At 37.4% G+C, this 19,771-nt stretch overlaps 1 protein-coding gene across 1 annotated transcript in view; it reads left to right on the forward strand.

The window, feature by feature from the left end:
* Positions 1 to 19,771, forward strand: part of ENAH (ENAH actin regulator) — a 61,876-nt gene that overhangs the window by 36,303 nt on the left and 5,802 nt on the right. The window contains 10 exon segments of the mRNA XM_031552350.1: positions 3,841 to 4,160; positions 6,049 to 6,159; positions 7,848 to 8,048; positions 8,051 to 8,154; positions 8,406 to 8,539; positions 8,943 to 8,997; positions 9,282 to 9,330; positions 13,325 to 13,391; positions 15,154 to 15,213; positions 19,173 to 19,251. Coding sequence (XP_031408210.1) covers positions 3,841 to 4,160; positions 6,049 to 6,159; positions 7,848 to 8,048; positions 8,051 to 8,154; positions 8,406 to 8,539; positions 8,943 to 8,997; positions 9,282 to 9,330; positions 13,325 to 13,391; positions 15,154 to 15,213; positions 19,173 to 19,251 — 1,180 coding nt within the window.

The raw sequence follows: 19,771 nt of genomic DNA on the forward strand, positions 1-19,771 counted from the left end.
AATTATTGTCAGGGTTGGTTTCATGTATTACTGAATGGGAATTTTGGATAACGTAGGAAATGTTTGCAAAGTATTTTGCTGCCCTCTCTGAGTAGAACATCTGAATTGTAAACAAATTTTGTGACTCGTTCATAGTCTGTATTTGCGTAGTTAGAAATTAAATCAGAACTTTTCTGGATTTGCTGAGTAAATGGAAAATGAAAACTTTTGTACAAAAATGTTAAGTGCTGAATCGCTTGCTGTTTAATGAATGATAATTCTTTATTCAGGTTGTAGGTAGATAAAAATGGTTATCTGGTAGGTCTTTTTCTGTCTTTTATCTGGATCTTGGTAGGCAGCCAGTATGGTTTGGTATGTGTCCTTTGCTGACTTACGTATTTTTTTGCATCAGATAAATGTTAAAGCATTCAAAGGCTTAAGTACATTTTGTTTTGACATGTGAACACTGTGTGTATTTATAGCTCTCTAAAGAGGACAGAAGCCCAGGTAAGCATTATGAATGTGTTCACATGTATTAAGAGAACAAGTCAATCTCAACACAATTTAATTTTGAAGTGCATCTTACACTTAAGCTAAAATTGCATACAAATACATGAAGTATAGAGGCAGTATACATTTATGTTTGTACAGTTGATCTCTATTTGTGTATGTGTGCATACCTACATGTATGCACACACCCCTCTCAAATAGTCAGAAAAGTTTTAAATAAAGATAACAAAGTCCACCTTACTGGGTCAGAGCAAGTGTCCATCTAATTTAAAGACTCAAATAGGGCAAATCTCCAGAATGCTTTCCCCTGCTGCTCTACCATTCTCTAGGCATTTTTGGTTCTACAACTTCTTGTAATTGACTCAATTTCAAAGTGCCTTTCCATATATATATATATATATATATATATTATTCTAAGGATTCTTTTTTGAATTGCTCTGACAGGGAGTTCCATGTCTCATCTGCCTGATGTGCAGAGGTGCTTTATTTTTTTCTTGTTAAGCCTTGCTGTTGTTAGTTATTGAATCTTTCTTCCTAGATTTTTTATTAGAGTTACTATTTTTATTAATTACTCAAGGTTTTGTATACCTACAGTTGTCTTTTCCAGAATGTGGAGTTCCACTTGTTTAATTATTTGTTGTGTGGAAGCTGTTTGGTACATTTGATGATGGTGTTGCATCTGTGAACCCTTATAGTTCTGCTGGTTCTCCTACCTTCTGAATTACGAACACAGACGTAAATTAACCATGGATTTATGAAGATATTTTCTGTACTGTTGTATAGCATTTACTGAATGCATATAGGTAATGTTTTTAAACAGAACACTCAAATGGATGTGTGCATAGAATTTTCTTTCACAAGTCTCACTCTTTAATCATAGTCAAGCATTTTATGTGAATTTAGCAGATTTCTCCCCTGCATTGTGTCAGCTACGTCACAGTTATTCTGTTTACTAGTTTTATTTCCTGATTACTTGGAATTAAAAGACACATCTGTAATTCTTCACAATCAATCATCCTTGCTATCCTAAGAACCCCAATATTAAGGAGCTTAGACTGGGGCACCTCACTGTTTCTTTTCCTGATTAGTTACGGGAATACAAAATGATGCAGCTCTTGGTATGGCTTATCACCTTGCTCTTATGTGAGAAGGTTATATCAAGGTTATTTTTCTAGTTAAAAAAAAAAAGAAAATTTTTAGTATCTTGCAATTGCTTGATACGTTACTAAGCTTGATCAATTGATGATACCTTCTAGCTTCATAATATGACATGTCTAGCTTAGTACCTTATCTGCATTCTAGTTTTGGGAATGCAGCTTCTTAGATAGACTATGCTAATTTAGAGTAAATGAGTTAACAAAATGAGTAAAGCTGCTTTAGAGTGTGTAAATGCTGATTCCTGTTCTGAATAGCCTTTTTTAGATAGGAAAATGTGTCCACTTGTCATTTATGAAATAAAAGCCTAAGATGGCTCAGCTGAAGATAGCCAAGATGAAAACCCCATTTTTCTCTGATGATAGATATTTATCTGAGGAAGGAGAGAATGGAGGAAAAACTAGTTTTGTACAAAACACAGCAGGTGGGAAGGTAGGAATGTAATGCCAAAAATATTTTCAAAGTATTTGAACGTTTCTGTGGTCTGCATTTTATTCTCTTGATGTTTTATGGCAACCTTCTACTGATACAAAAAATGCATTAGTCAATTAATGTAGTTTTTGGTAGACTTGAGAGGTTAAAAATAAGCATTTAACAAGATGATATGCAGCATTAATTTCTTTCTAACTGCCATTACAATTTCGTTGCATGGGAGTGTAGAAGCAGAACTATTTTGCAGCTTCTCAGGTTGTTGGGTAACAAGTTCAGTAAAAAAAAGAGTAATTTTTTCCTGTACATAACTGGGACTTAATTGTTTGTAGTAACAAACTGTCGGTGTGTTAGTGGCTTTTTAATATATTATTATTTTTAAGGAGGATCATTCTTCTGAGATAAGATGGACCTGAATAGTAACAGCACATGGGCCGGGTTTTCCATTTCTGCAAGTATATTCCAAGCATGAATAGAAGTGAAATAGCTAAAGTTCCATTCATTTTCATGCTAGTTTTACATGGCTGTAAGCCTATGATGTAGAATGACCAATGACCTTCCTGAACAAAATTGTCCAGTAGCTGTCTGTAGATAACATATGCCATAGATTAAGGTGTCTAAATTTAGGTTTTTTTTTTTTGCTGGCTGTGCTTTATATTTGTTGAGAAATCTTCAGCTTGCATCTGAAGCAGAGCAGAAAATGTCTGTGTGCTTAATATATAGCTTTTACTTTATAAATGTGATATTTTGGTGTTTTTTAAATTGAGAATTAATTTCAGTGTTATGCTGACAGAAACACAGTGGTCACATCTTTGAGGAGGAGGGCATTGCCTAATTCTTCTTGTAATATTGAGCTCCCTTATTTTAGTTGACTAGAAACATGCATGTTAGTTGACTGCTTAAAAAAGCAACAACAAAAAAACCCACAAAAAAAACAAACCTTAAGTGAATATTTAGAAAGAAAATAGAAAAAGAAAAATGCAGTTTTGCACAGCCTGTGGACTTCCTACTCTTAGGAAATTATTTCTGTTTCCTCTGCCTGTTTATCTGCTTCTGTTCTTCCTCTCTGCATCTTGTACTCTTCTGCGTTCCTTTGCTAGGACTTTCAGGAGCTGGAACCCACACTAGCCCCCTACACTGCTTCCCTGGTTTCTTATCCTGAGATTTCTCATCACTGCCCAATCTCCCCCTGAAAGATGTTCTTATCTGGATGATATTTCAAATGTAAATGTGTGTGGTATGCAAGTGAGAAAGGATACATAAGTGTGCACTTTGATACATCTGTAAAATTTAGATAAGTACTGGTTGACTAGTTTATATGAAAGTTTGTTTTTATTTTTTTTATGGGGATTTGTTATTGCTATTTCACTATTCTTTTATTCACTACAAATATGAAATACCATGCAAAGAGCAAATGTAACTCCATATCCTCAACTCACAAGATTGTATCAGTGAATAAATTATCATCAGTAGCTTTCTATTCTTAGCTTTTGAAAGCTGTCTCTCAGAATGCTAAATTGGTTAGGAAGAAATTGTCTATGTGGTTCTTTTTTTTTTTTTTTTTTTACAGTAAATGTACCTTTTATCTAGCTTTGAAAAATAGCATACAAAGTTCAGAATTCTATATAGATGCAAATGTTGCAGTTTTATTCTCACTGTTGCAAAGACTGTTTGTTATTTCATCTCTTTTTTTTTCCCTCTAACAGTTACTTGATATTTCTGGTTTTCACTTTGCAGCTCAGTCTTTTCCTTTTTTCATGATTGTAGACAGTTGCAAGAGCAACAAAGGCAGAAGGAGCTGGAACGGGAGAGGCTGGATCGTGAACGAATGGAACGGGAGAGGCTGGAGAGAGAGAGGCTAGAAAGGGAAAGACTTGAAAGAGAGCGCCTAGAGCAGGAACAACTGGAGAGAGAACGACAAGAAAGGGAACGACAAGAGCGCCTAGAAAGGGAGAGACAGGAAAAGGAGAGACAGGACCGAGAAAGACTTGAACGACTTGAACGGGAAAGGCAAGAGAGAGAACGACAAGAACAGTTGGAAAGGGAACAATTGGAATGGGAAAGAGAGAGAAGAATTTCAAATGCTGGTAAGAAATTCAAAACTGAGCGTGTTTGAGTACTGTACTCCTTATGTGTTTGGGTGATGGAGTGAGAGACAACAAAGGGCAGTGAGTATAGTTGTTCAAGAGTAGTCAGTGCTTGACTTGCAGTTGCTGAAATTGCTTCATTTCTTACGGGAAGAAGTCCAAGATCTTTGTCTTGCCTGTCATAATTGTCCATTAACCCTGAAATAAAATATTTAAATTCTTCACTCCATTGCTTTACTTCTTGGTTGCTTGAAGAACTTGAATCAAACTGGGCATCTCCAGCATTGGTTAAAGTATGACGAGTTAAGATTTCTAAGTATTTTGTTGTTGTTTGCTCTATTAAACAAGGTGTATTCTCATTACATAATATGACGAGAAAAGATTAGGCTGAGTGTGTTAATGTAAGGGTATGTACCTATGTAAGGTGAATTAAGTGTGAGAAATGCCTTCAAGTATGAAGTCTTGCTTCATTATGATTGTAGTAAATTTCAATGGGATGTATTTGTAGATAATGTACTGCTTGCGGAAATGCATCAAGCCACAATTGGAAGCTTTCTCACATTGGTAATACAATGGAATGTTAGTGAAGTGCTTCTTGGTTGTTCTTCAGTAGCTAAATCAATTTTACCTAAGTGATCAGGTCAAGGTAAAATTCAGTATATTATGTAAAAAGCTAGCCATTTTAGAGAGGATTTTATTGGTAGCTTTATTCCAAGTACTTTGAAGTTTGTGATGGAGTGTTTTGTAGGGAAGAGAAAGGTAATATTTACATGCTGCCTATGGTATGAGTTTGTATTAGTGGAATTGTTTAAAAAAGAAAAAAGTTAAGATCACTACACTTGCTTGCAATTTGCAACAAAAAAAAGATGAAAGCTGATAAGACTTGATTAATCAATCCTGTGTCTAATCCATCTCACAGGTGGGATTTGAGAGAAAACTTATCCTAGAACATTGAACAAGAACACGCTTGTAAATTCAATGTTGGCACAAAAATAGTTGGTAAAATTTAAAGGAAGTTGTTTATGAGATATAAAACTTTCCTAACAGTATTTTCACTTGTGCCTAATCCTCTGGTACTAACTGTAGTCTACATTTATACATTTTGTTTGAATGCTGGTTTTGTTGCTTCATTAGCTCCCTTTTTCTCTTTCTCCTTTTTTTATCCTGCCTTTGCTGCTGCTTTCCATCTTCTGTCCAGCTCCATCTTTCGACAACTCCCCGTATAGCACTCCACTTCCTGAATACTCCAGTTGCCAGCCTCCTTCAGCACCTCCTCCATCATATGCAAAAGCAGTCTCAGCACCAATGTCAGAGGCCACACCGGAGTATGCTGTAGTGACTTCTGCACCACCGACTTCCACTCCCCCTACACCGCCTCTAAGGCACTCTGCATCACGTTTTGCTACATCTTTAGGCTCAGCTTTCCACCCAGTTCTTCCCCATTACGCTACGGTTCCTCGTCCGCTGAACAAAAGTTCTCGGCCCCCTTCTCCAGTGAATGCCCCGGCGACGTTACCTCCAAACCCAAAGCCAGTTGCCTGGTCTGCGCCCAGTTTTGCCCCGCTTCCCCCATCACCTCCAGTAATGATAAGCAGTCCGCCAGGCAAAGCCACCGGTCCGAGACCAGTCCTCCCAGTGTCGGCTTCTAATCCAGTGGCTCAGATGCCCGCATCTCCTACAGCTCCTAATGGGCTTTCTGAGAATGTGACTTATACGGTTCCTTCACCTTCTACCTCAGGTCCAACTCCACCTCCGCCGCCTCCTCCCCCACCACTGCCTTCCTTTCCGCCTCTGTCACTCTCTGGACCTCAAGCTTCTCCTTCTCCAAACTCCCCTAATGCCTCGACTCCCTCATCCAAGCCTAGTGTTCTCCCTTCTCCCTCTGCAGCTACCCCTGCCTCTGTTGAGAACTCTCTAAACTCTGTGCTGGGAGACTCCTCTGCTTCTGAGCCAGTCTTGCAGGCAGCCTCTCAGCCGATTGAACCTACGACCCAGCAGGGTAAGGCTTTCTGTTATTGCTACTAATTCACTAATGAGGATTGCAGTCCAAACCAATTTGTATCAAAGCCCTTAACTGCTCTGAAGAATTAATGAAATGCTTCAAAAGTTGCAGTGATCTTAATACCACAATGAAATACCATTTGGAAGCTGGTAAGGGAGAAGAGCCAGCTGTGATCTGTCTTAAGTAAAATTTGGGTTTCTTAAGCTCTCATCGGTTGAGAACAGAGCTTGTTGAATACTTAATTGGTAAATCTTGCACTTTTAGGTTATTGAGATCATTGTATTAATAGGCAGCATCATTAGTTTTCTAATGACAGTTGAAGCAGAATGTGTATGTGGTTTTTTGGACATATGAATGACCTTAAGTGGGAAATAATTTGAACTGCTTTGGTACTTGTAATGTAGCTTAAATTTTAGAAAGTAGTGTGTAACAACTACAGTAGCTCTTTTTCTTCTATTTTGATGTATGTGCTGTGTGCACATTTAAGGTCTTCTTATGGCGTTCTACCAGCTTAGCAGATGACAGTCTTAAAAGACATTCTACCAATACATGTGATTTACATGGAGTAAATGTCTGTGTTAACCTGAATCCTATTTTATATTAACTAAACAGATTTAGGTCTTACATACATAAATCTGCAGTAGATCAGCTGAAGGTTTGGATGGAGGGAATCCAGGGGAATAAGTAGCTTCATCACACACAGACCGTGCAGAGTTGACCCTGTTGATGCACACTGTCTTGCATTAAGTTGTGAGCTGCTCTGCGATTGAGTTGACAGTAGACTTGAGTGGCCTTAGTTTTATTATGGAATGAAAGCAGGTTCTTGGATGGTGAGTGACTGCTAGAGAGTTTAAAATGTGTTTGAATGTACACAGGGGTTGTTAGCATATTAGGAAGCCAGGGAGTCTTGTATGTGTAATTCCTGCCTTGAGATTGCAGTTCTGTAGTTGAGTGAGGGAGCAGAAGGAATGTGTGGGGCTGTTTTCTTAATCATTGGTTCTGAAATTATTCCTGTAATATGAATAGTTCAACAGTAATCAGAATATTCTTTCTTCGAAACATATTTGTATTGCATATCAGTGTGAATTTAAAAGATTAAAGGACTCATAAATAAAAAATGGAGGAGCTTGTCCTCGTCAGCTTAAAATGTCAGTCTTCTAACTCACTAATTAGTGTTTGTGTTTAGTTTTTGAAGTTGATTTCTTAGGTACTTTTTAGAGGAAAGACTTTTATGCAGGCTTAGAAACTGGTGTTGGAATTCGCACGTTTCCAGGGTTCACATGCTTGGATGGTGTGTTAGATGATGTTGAGAAAATGAGAAGTCATTTTCTGTTCAGCCCTGTTTCGAGAAATAATGCATTTCTTCTGTGGTATTGTATTCTTACTTCACTTGACTATAAAAGCTTTGCCTGTTTCCCTTCAGAAGGTTCTTGGTTGCAGCACAAAACCTGACTGGAGGGTTATTGTTTTTAAATGGCTCTGAAATTGTCTTGTCTTTTACAGCGTGCTCTGTAATACTTCCAGTGCATTAGTAAGAATGGTCTCCCCTGCTGAAACTTGCAGTGTTTTCTTGTCTATTAAAAAAAAAGATACTGGTATTAACTTCTCATATACAAAGAACTGTATGGCAAATGAATTATCTTCAATATCCTCACTATAGGCTGTTTTTTTCTCTTTGGCACTAGGTGTTGTCCAAGGACCACCTGCACCTCCTCCCCCACCCCCGTTGCCCCCAGGCCCAGCCCAGGCCTCAGTAGCAGCCCCACCACCTCCTGGCCCACCGCCACCGCCGCCACCTCTCCCTTCATCAGGGCCTCCACCACCACCACCACCTCCTCCGCTTCCCAGCCAAGCTCCCACAGTTCCCCTCCCACCTCCTGCTCCCCCCTTCCTGCTTCGGGGTTTTCAGCTGGATTTGTGTCTGAAGAAAATCGTCCTCTAACTGGACTAGCAGCTGCACTTGCTGGAGCCAAGCTTAGGAAAGTATCACGGGTAAATGCAATTATTCTGTTTCTTTTTCTAACTTGTATTTCTAAGTTCTATGTTCCTGAACTGGCTGTAGTTTTTGTTTCAGATTAATAGCAGTGTAAAATAGATAGGCTTAATTTGTTATTAAAAAGTGTTACAGGATGTACTACTTTGTCTTCCTTATGCAACTGTTTCTTTCTAATATGCTTTGCTAATTTCAGCTTATGTCATTGTCAGCTACAACTTCATTTGCACGTATTTTGTGTTTTACAAAGGGTGAAGACTCCTCCAGTTCAAGTGGAGGAGGAGGCTCTGCTTCATCTAAAACAGACAGTGGCCGTGGAAATGGGCCGCTTCCCTTGGGAGGCAGTGGCTTAATGGAAGAAATGAGTGCCCTGCTGGCCAGGAGGCAAGTAACAGGTTTTGTGCTGGAACTGTGTAGTCATCTTAGAGGTAGGATTTTGGTGTCTGTTTTCAGCCAGCTAAAGATCAAACAGACCTCTGCATGCTCATGTGGTTGTTTTGTGAAGTTGAGAATGTTTTGTCAGTAGCTGTTTTTACTCAAGTACAAGTGAGTACTTTTCTTCTCTGTAAGTCTTTGTGCAGCAGTAGGGGCTACGCACTTCAAAAGGATAAGGAATTGCAAAATCACTTTGGCAAGCGGGCTTTGTCCCTGAAAACATTTTGGAAGTTGTTTAACGTTCATATTCAATTATAAACAGCTTGATATCTAGATATCTTTAATTACAGTGAACAACACCCTTTCATCTTAAAGCCATGATGATCTTGGTAACTTTTTTCTCTGCTTATAGGAGAAGAATTGCTGAAAAGGGATCAACAGAACCAGAGCAGAAAGAAGATAAAACTGTGAGTTGAGAAATTGTATCTACTTCACGTTACTTGATATTTGAAAAAGATCCTAATGCACATAAGATAATCCATATTTTACCATATTAATATACATTGTCTGTTCTGTGAATTGTGCTCGTATGTAACATTACTGAGCAACACCATTAAATCTCTATGAAAATTGTTTTAAATATTGAACAGTTGAGATTCATTTGCTAAATTCACAGAGTCCAAAGTATTTTTTCTCTCTGCCACTCACTCCTGCCTCCCTTCTTCATCCTTTTCTCTTTCCATTTAATCAGGAAGAATCAGAGTCTTCAACCTCTAAGGCTTCTTCAACAAGTACACCTGGTAAGTAGCATAGATTTGTGAGCTCTCAGACTCTTAATACTAAATTGAAGATAAATCTCAATCAACTGTGTTGACTTTTGGAGTCTGGTACTTACCTCACGACCACTAATTGGCATTTTACTGTAGAATGACATCTACTGGAAGCACTGTGTTTAATATAGCAGTTTCCTGTGTCTAACCTGTGAGGCTGGTGCGTGGAAACAGCAGTGAATATGAAAGCAAGCTGTCTTTTCAGTCCTGTAAAAACACACTGGGTTGCTAATTTGTTTCTATGTCTGACCTGAATGAAAACTTTTACAATCATATATAACAGCTATCAATTACAGGTAGTTCAGTAAAGATTCAGTCCTTTAAGTCTATTCTAGATTTAGAAGCCTGGTGTAGAAATTCTTTAAGCACAGTTCTTCTGCTGATACATGATTGTGGCAGAGTTAGGAACTGTGTAGTCTATGTTTCTGCTGCTTTCTTTAAGGAAAACTTGTATATTAAGTGTTTCTGTAGTCAGTCGATATGTATTATCGGAATGAATACTGTAAGTACTTGCATGTCACTCAAGTCTTTGTAATACAGCGTTTTTTTTTTTCCTGTCCTTCAGTAGTAACTTCTTAAACATTACCTTCCCTGGATACCACCCACTGTGCATACAAAGGGGGAGGAATGTGCCATACACCAACATTCAGTATGCTTCAACTTTTTGTTGATTGCTTGCCCATGTCTATGTTTCTTCAGTAAATAATTAAGCCACTCAGAGTTTTGCGAGTCTTAATGTTGAAAACCATTGCTGTAGGGTGAACAAGTTCCAGGTAATCACTGTCTTTGAGATAAAAGGGAGAGACAGGAGCTAAGTATGCCTTAATGGAAATAATGAGAAAACTGTTACTATTGTGATACAGCAGATCTACTCAAGATGTGAGATTGTGAGGCAATAAATGTCTTTAAAAAGAAAAGATGGAAAACTTTATTTCTTTCTCGCCTTTGGAATTTGCTCTATTGAGGCAGAGATGTTAACCTTGGGAAAATTGACTGATTTTGGAATACTGTTTCTAATAATATAGACCAAAAGGGGGAAATTAGGAACAGTGGAAGCGGCTTCTTTGATTGTTGCTTCCTGGCCAGCAGGGCACTCATTGATTGCCCCTCCAAACTTTTTGGAAATATCATATGCATCCAGACATGTGACTGTTTCATCACAGAGGACAGATTCCACTTCATTTCTTGATGATATAAAATATTCTGATAATGCCATGCATCATCATCGGAACGTGTCTACTAAATGTTTAAGAGGATCAAAAATTCAAAAACATAATTGCAACAATGTACTATAGGGCAAGATAGTACAAATCATGTTTGAAGAAAGTTTTGTTAGTAGACAAGAATGAAATGCAGAAACTTCCAGTGAGATGTTTAGAAATGAGTATCCTAAATTTTTAGGAAGAAGCAGATCTGCCTTTTAGAACAGTAGGTTCATTGCGACTATCATGAATTTAAATGCAAGGGTATTGCCATCTCTTTCCCCATTCCCTCACATCACAGAATTCATCATGGTACCAAAGTAGTCTACTCTTGGTAGAGGAGCCTTTGGTGAAAGGGTTTTGTTGCAGAAGTGGGGATTGGTGAGGGAATGAGAGTGTTGTAGTGCTAGAACAATGGTTAAAGTTGACCTTTCAGAGGAGCCTGTTGTCTGAAGTGTAGGAATGGAAAAACCTAGTCACATTGTTGCCAAAAGGTAGAAACGTATTTAAGAGTTTTATGTGTAAGGAAGAAGAGTGTTTTCCTTGCTTGTTTGGCTTTCCAGAAACTTGAGGACAGATAGAAATATCAGGGCTGCCAACTGGAGGAATTGAGTGAAACGGATGTATAAAAATACCAACGCGAAGATGAATCCTTTCTTGCCCTTTTTGGTGGAGTTATAGAGTGGTGTTCATTTTTGAATTTTGTATCTTGGAGTGAGGAATGACAAGTTATGAACTATAGTGATTTTTAGATGCTCTATGTAGTGTTTCTTTATGGATAACCTTCTAGTAGTTGTATCAACCATATGCTGAGCAGTCTGAACAGTAGATCTGTCATGACAGTGCTTTTAGTGTTAATTTGAGCAGACTGCTGAAACATTAAACAATTACTGTTTGTTCAGTTGCAGCATATGAGTGCTTGGTCTAGTTGTGTAATTATATCTAATTACCATTAACAGTATGATTGAAATTGTTATGCACAGACTTACATTTAATCTTAGGTGCTGAGCTTGCCTTTCCTATGTGTTGTGCTGTGAGCTACCAGTGTCCCAAATTCATTGTCACAAGGAGTATGATGTTGAAAGGGGAGAAATTTCTGCTGTTTTGAGCTTGGATCTGTTTGGCTGTATTTTTATGTCTTAGCTCTTCTAAGGAGTTACACTCTCTTCTGTTGCTTACAGGGAAAGTTATGGCATGATTAGACTTGTTAGTCCATCTCTGCAAGTTGTATATTCCTTGGGGGAGAATAAACACATTTTATTTAGGTTTATGCAACTGTGTAAGTTAAAACATGTTAAGTAATGGAAACAAAACAACCTCAGAACTATGCAGGAGGCTACAGACATGTGAAACTCGAATACTTTTGCTATTCCAGCTGGGTAATAATTCCCATCTTTGGGCAGGTTGTGGCCATGGTGAAAGTTTCCTCAAATAATCTTGCAAATATAGCAAAAACAGCTCCAAGGCAGGATAAGTTCTAAAGTGCAGAATAGCAAATCAACAAAGCCTGAGACCTAGTAGTAGCATTTGCAGTATGTAGTTGGCTGGCCACAGACTATTCAAGTAGAATTCTGTAGTTCAAATACTTGTCTTATTGTTTTTGTGGAATTCAAGAGAACTTCCTGGTTTATATGAATCACAGATTGGGTATTACGCCTCTCAATTTGCTCAGTTTAAGCAGAGTTGAACAATACAAGGAATAAAACCTGACCAATAAGAAATCAAACCTTTGTGGTAAGAGCTATGTCATGTGGAAGGGCAAAAATCTCATTTACCGTGCAGTAATGCACAGTAAGCAGTACTTAATTGAACTGTTTGCCCTGTTTTTGCTGTTATTTCTGTCTGGAGTTGAGAAACAAAACTGTTCAGTTAAGCTTGCTTTCACACATTACTTCATGTTGCTGTAATAATTTCAGTGATTGGTTCAAAGTTTCTTGGAGAGGATTCTGAACAAAACTAAAAACAGCTCTGTAAAGTGAAGCATTAGTTTGTATAAAGATGGACGGGTCGTTTTAAACTTGAATACAGTTTATTCCGTCTGTAGACTAGGCCCAAAAGTCCTGTCTCACAATGTGTAACAGCATGCTTGACCTTCATTGAATAAGCTGCCCGTGCAGTAGTAGAGGTGATCAGTGAAACTTTGTCCGGTGTCACATTGTGGTCAGTAAGCTAATAGCTTTCTGGATCCATGTATAAAATGTACTTTTTTTTAGTTAAAATTCAGTTAATTTTGAGTCTTGTCTTGAAAGAGGAAATTATGCATTGGAACTCAAGACTCATCTTTTTTAGGAACGGATTTTGATAATTAAATATCTTGCTGCCGAAAGATATTCTAGTTCAGTGAAGTTGTGTGTTGCTTTATTGAAACTGACACTGAATTATTGTTACGTAATTTGTTAACATGCTAGGAAAACTCTTCTTTTAAAAACATACTCAGCCAGTTTCTGGAGCTGACTGGTTATGGTTCCAAAATTCAGTGTTTCACATCTAAGGCAATAAAATACATGAAGTAAGGCAGACTTTCTTCCAGCTGGTTTAAGACTCAAGAGGCATTTACAGTGCTTAGCGCTGAAGTGAGAAATAAAGGTACTACCAGAACATAAATGGCTATAGGATTAAAGTAAGATGAGGTTGCTTAGTGTAAAGGAACTAAAGCAGTGTAATTTTAAACAAACAAAAGATTGACTATGCCAATTAATTTTCCCACATATTTATACAATAAACAGAAGACAACAATGTTTAATCTTCTTTTTTCTTGACAGAACTAACAAGAAAGCCTTGGGAAAGAACAAATACAGTAAATGGAAGCAAGTCTCCTGTTATATCCAGGTAATCCTTTTCATACCAATAGCTATCTAAAAAGATATGTTTGCTGCTCTTGCTCATGCTGCTAAAGATCTTGCGCTGAAGTAGCGAGAAAAGAATCATCTTACTAGTATTAAAGCAAGATTTATGGGTTGAAGAGTGCTACTGTGAAACTGCTTTTGGCAGTGTTAACTAAGTATAAAGTATTGCTTTTGAGGAATGCTGAGAAGTAAAATTTTGGTAGTAAAAGTGAAAAGCCAAAAGATTACTTAACAATTGCTGTGGTCTATCTTTGTCTACACAAATGTTTTAATTCTTTCTATTTCCTTGCATTAAGTCTGAAATTTCCTGCAATGGAAACCAAGTTCAGTGCTATCATTTGTATGTTCAGTAATAGATCTACTGAATAGCTTTTCTCCTTCCTATTTCTGTGCGTATTATAGTCTAGTAACTTACAGTATCTCTGAGCTTGAAGACTTTAGTGATGTCCACTCTGCTATACTGCTTTACAAGCCTTGACTTGATTTCTTCCAGCTACTCCTCACCCTGGTAGATCCTGCATGCTTTAACAGAGCTCTTTTATTTTCAAGCACATAAAGGTATAAAAGCATTGTGTGGAGGAGAAACTTACTACAGAAAAAAAAGAACTTGTGAAAGGAATCCTAGAGAGTATTTTAGATTTCATATTATTTGAGACATTGCAGATTTGACTCTTTGGACGTAAGCTCTGTGTATATATAATTGAAGGGAAAGCTGTGTGATTAATAAATAGGGCAACTTTCCTTATCAGATTGCTTTGGGAAGTCCAGAATATCTTTCTATCTTCATTTGGCCTGTCCTTACACCTTTAGTTCCTATTAAACTATTGCATACACCCTATTTCTCTGATGTTTTTTTCAGTTGGTTAAATGGGGAGGTTACTGTAGTCTGTTTTAAAAGGTTTTCTGACCTAGAAGAAATTACAGACTTTTCAAGACTACTTCAGATACATTAAGAAAATCACTCCAAGCTTTTGTCTTCATCGTCCAGTGGGAAATGTTAATAGAATGCAGACTGATCAGAGCCTTGGTTAATGTATTCTCCATAAGCACTTAAAATTAACAATTACTTGTTGATCAAATATCGTTATTGCTTTCCAGCACTGTCACAATATACCAGTAGGTGCCATCGCATACATTTTAGAATTGCTGGCAAAGTCTTCTAGGCAGTGCTTAGTTTTCTATGCCAAGCTGAGGACTCTTTCATGGACTGAGGAAAGAAAAAGGTATTAATAGAAGTCTCTCTGAATTATCTTTGCATTATTCTCAACATTTTCTACAGTTTACATGCCTAACTTGAGAAACAGGTTGTTTAAAATTCCTTGAGTTAATTGGTGAAAGGGTAGTGCTACTTAGAACTTGCCGCAGAGGGAATATCTTTCACCTGTTAGCCTAGAAAACCTGTTTCTGAACTAAACAGAGAGAATGTGGTCTTTGCCAGCGATTACTGGCAAGTAATCAGAGTTTTCTATTGAGAGCTTCCAAACAAATAGACAATAAAGGATTTGTGATTCAGAATGAGTGTTCTAAATATTTTGAAATAGATACTATCCTACTTAAAAGTAGGGCTTTTTTTCTAGCACAGATTTTTAAGACTTGAGCTATGTGTTTTTCACATTTCTTGGTACATTCAGTATAGAACTCTTAGAACATAATTAATGAAACTCCATTGTATTCAAGGTTTTAAAACTGAACGTAACGAAGTTCTATTATAGCTTGTTAAGGTAGTGTTTCTCCCCCCCTCATAGACGGGAATCTCCATGGAAAAACCTCGTTTCTGAAAACAGGTTCTATGATTCATTAAACAGGTATCATCCTGTTGGGACTTGAGACTTTGTAATAACTGTTATGACCAATTCAGGGTTGGACTTTTTGTACATCGATTGGTAATCACCACATTATTAGGTCCCTCTTCACATTTTGACTATCAGGTTGAACTCACTTTTGGAATGATTAAAAGAGGTGGTTCCACAGGCAAATTGAGGTGATTCAAGAACCAATTTAGAATTCATAGTAAATACTGGATTTCTGGTATTCACCTATGAAGTTATAAATTTCTGTTGGGTGTGCCGTGATTTGGGCAACCTGCAATATTTTAGGAGCTTTTCAGAAATGTTAGTTCAGATATAGGAGAATAGCAGTCAATTTTCCAGGTGACTTTTCATTTCTGCTTGCCACAGATGAAATAAGGTAACAATAGATTTTACTTGACCTAAGCATGTGAAAGAATAAAAGACTCATTAAATATAAAATCTTGTTTCTTTCAGGGAACTATTCATACATTTTAAAATATCATTGTATATTTCTAAGCTGTATATTTCAGTTTCTGTAGCAGTAACCATAAAATATTGACGTTGAAAACCTTTGGGCTTTAAAAGCTTTCCACAGTTAAACTTCTTATAAGAGTCTCTTTAAATTATTTAGTCGAATTCCAGCTTTGTTTTTCATCAAAGCACTCAGTGTGGTGAATACTTCATCTTTTGTATAAAAAGTTCGACTTCTAGCTACTTCTCTTGGGTGGTGTATTCTGCATGTTGGCACGGAATGTCATCTTTATCTTGCATGTTTGGTTTAAGATGCTTTAGGGACTATGAAGATTGCTTCACTGTCCTGCTAGGCAATGCTATGAAAAACCACATGGGAGAGCTCTGTAGCCATCTTAGGGCTAATGGTTGAGAAGTTCTATTTGCTAATATTCATAGCTAACATCTGTCTTAATGGCAGCTGCATTCACTATTTATCTCTCCTCTGAGCAAACAGAAGGAAGAAAAGGATAATTTGGGCAGGGGGAAGGCAGATTTGACTGACAAGTAATTACTAGTTACATATTATGGTCTTCTGTATTTGGTTAAATGAAGTCTTGCAAGACTTCTCAGAAAGAGAAAGTTGAATATGTTCCTACAACTGAGTGACAGAGTTTATAAAGGTGTTTACCTGTTGAGCCTCTTGACAGATACTTGTAGGAGAGGATAGCGTACAATTGGCAGATCTATCTTGTTATTATGGAGATCTGGAGCTGAAGAGTAGTAGATCCTTGTTGTTTGATTGCATTTGGGAGGAAATGGATTGTTGGGGATTTTTTGTTATTGTGGTGGGTTTTTCAGTCTGATTCAGTAAATGGTGTAATACTGTTGTATATGGGAACAAAAGGATAGCTAATCATCAGCAACGATATACCAAGAATCTGAAAAGCTCATGCAGTTCTGTCTGGAGTCAGACAGTGTTTGAACTGTTGGATATTACCTGCAGAAGTGGTATTCTGAAAGTCAGATATGTGATGAAGCATCAACTGACAAAGTTCCCATCTTGATAGAGAGATAAATATTTATCTTTGTGTTTTTTTTTTTAGCAAGGAGTTCTTTCATAAGGAACTTAGCACTGTCAGCACCTAGAGATTTTTGTAAAAGATTTCAAACTGTGGTTTGTTTTCATAGCATTAGCACACACTGTAGATCTTGTGGTGGCTACAGGGTGAAATCTGTTTTCCAGCTGTTTCTACTGTAAAGTTACGTTGTCTTTCAATTTCTATCTTAATCACTGGATCATGTATTTCATTTCAGTGTGTTTCAAGTCAAATAATGTTAGCAGTGTCTGTTTTACAAGTTATTTTTATTCTGATCTGATCCCACCTGAGGAACAGAGCTGGTAGAACAACATGAGATGTTCCTGCATCTGTCTGCCTTAATGCAAAGTCCAGCAGTGGAGGAACAGTTGAACGTTGCTTCTCCTGACTCTGTTTTGTTTGGTTAACTGTTGGCAGTTTTCTCCAGTGTTGTTGCCTCTAAACTGCACATAAGTAACTTCTCAGGGTGCAGGAATAAGCAGAAATAAGAAAACTGCTGAGAAATGTCTACCACTGGCCTGTCTGCACTGGTGTTCTTACTTTTGTTCCACAGCGTTGAATGGATTCAGGTGTACAAATGTGAAATGTCATGTCACCAGTATTAGTTGACAGCTATGAATTTGTATTAGAATAGGGCCAGATCTTGCAACTTTTGTGTTCCATGTTGTTTCACTTTCTCTTTTTTTTTTTCCACAGAGAATCAATAAGAGGTAAAAGTAGGAGAATGCAAACCTGGGGAAGTTTTAATAGTACCAAAATGACAATTTAGTGTCATATAGTGTGATGGTTGCAAGTCGCTCTTGAATTGTTCTTTTGGTTAGCAAATAAGAAAATCTGTCAGACTTTAAGTCATCAGGACTTTCTGTTAGTGTTAGAAAAAATAGTGTAATTAGGCTATTTCATGAGGGATAAGCCACTATATTGTAGTGAGTGACACCTGAATGTATTGGTTTTGTTTTAAAAATATAAAGAGGTTCACTTCTTTTTCTTCTGAGTGAGAGCACGGCTTGTCTACTAGCTAAATTATTTTTTCAATTTAATTAGGTATTTTTAAAGCAGTGGATATGCTGCTTGTGTTCATCATGTTTTGTGTGAGTAAATGTGTGAGAAAGAAAATAAGCTGCAGAATCATACCTTTCCTGCTGGTTTATCTCTTTGCTGTGCCTGATCAACTTCCACCTGAACAAACAAGGTTGCACAAGCAACAAATCTTGAAAAAGGCGGTGTTTGATTTCCTCCTGTTTCCTCCTGAGAGTTTCTGAATGAGAAACTGGGCTTAGACTAGGATTTTTTTGTTCAGTGATGGTACATATATGGACAGTGGAACAGGTCCCAGTTTATTCTACTAACAACTTATCCTTCCTTAAACATAACATACTAAGGTAATTCTAATGTTGGGGAAGCATCTTGAAATTAACTCCAGCAGTTCTTCTAAATATTTTTTGTTTAATGTTTTGTAGACTAACAAAGACTAGGATTTAAAAAGTAATTCAGGATGGCAGAACATTTTTCCTCCTCTTGTCCCCACACCGTCATTCAACCCTGCTTTAGACAGCCATTTCTGTATTCCTGCTTTAGCCCCTAGCTTCCATCTCCGCTCCTAGCTGTTGCATATGCATGGCCCTTTGAAAATGTAGTAAGGACATGAATTTGGGAGTTGCATGTTGGGCAAATGGAAGAGATCAGGAGAACAGAAATGACATGATTGAGAATTCTCTTGTTCTGGAATTCTGTGTTTTAATAATGCAGAATAGTCTCTGTAAGCAAATTTAAAAAGTCTCAGAGTATTACATAGCTTAAACATTCCACAGACCAAAAAATGAGAACATCATCTCAAATATTATATGATTAAACCTGCAGCTGTTAAAATATTTGTTCTCAGAATCTTTACAAAATGATTCATGAACTAATAAAAGGTTGGAAGGAAGATTTGGAAGCCAAGTTCCTGCTCCGAGAAGGAATTAGATGAGGTTATTCAGTCTTGTTCTTCCAGGTGATGCCACAGTATGCTTTTAGTTTGCAGCATCAGTGTGTAGTGGTTAGAGAAAATGCTTCTTGGAGAGAGCTCTTCTGAAATAACTAAGTAGTTTAAAAGGGGAAAAATAAAAGTATTTGATAAGGGGATCGGTTTTTCAGATACATGATAAGAAATCAGAAACCACTGATAGTGAAATATGTCTGCTGTTGTTTTCAACTAATAATCTATTCCTATGGTAATCAATATTTACAGTGTGTGGAAGATGTTCTTAGTTGTTGATTCCCATTCTGTGTGGTATTTGGGGTCTAACTGATTTTTTTTCCACTTTTTTTTTCATTCTGGTTACTTAATATTGCTTTGGATGAATATTAGTAAGCTTGATGAAGAATTATATATGCCTTAAAAATAAATGACCAGTAATTCACTGATTTGTTTTTGTACTGCAGACCAAAATCTACAACAGCGGGGCAACCCAGTGCCAATGGAGTACAGTCAGAAGGTCTAGATTATGACAGATTGAAGCAGGTATGCATACAGAAGGAAAACCTGGGCACTAGGACTTGTTGCTTTCAAATACCAGATTTGTACTGCCTTACTAACTGGTTTCAAATTTCTGTGATAACTTAGTAGTAACTTTACCTTAAAATGAGAGAAAATTATGTCAGTACTCTTAGGAACTGTAATTGTATAATGCTGCTTACACAGCCCTGTTATTTTCTCCCAGATGCTTGTTCCAGCTTTTGCATCACACAGCGTATAAAGTGGTGTTGATACCATGGACGGTCCCAGGGAAAACCAGGCAAAAGTTTGATTGAATAACATTTCCTTTTCTCTCTCAAAACAAACAAACCAAAGCTGATGAAGCAGGTCTAGGAGAAGAATCACCAATTTTTTTAAAATCAGGCTTGAGCACTTGTCCTGTCACTTGGCAGTGAAACAGCTTCCATGACACCACCTTTTCTGTAGATACATTGACTATCAGCAGAAAAGAGCTTTTTCTGAAGAAGGAACCTTCTGTTAGGTTAGTGAAATGTTACACCATGGA

This window comes from Meleagris gallopavo, chromosome 2 (assembly GCF_000146605.3).
Source record: "Meleagris gallopavo isolate NT-WF06-2002-E0010 breed Aviagen turkey brand Nicholas breeding stock chromosome 2, Turkey_5.1, whole genome shotgun sequence".
Classification (NCBI taxonomy): Eukaryota; Metazoa; Chordata; class Aves; order Galliformes; family Phasianidae; genus Meleagris; species Meleagris gallopavo.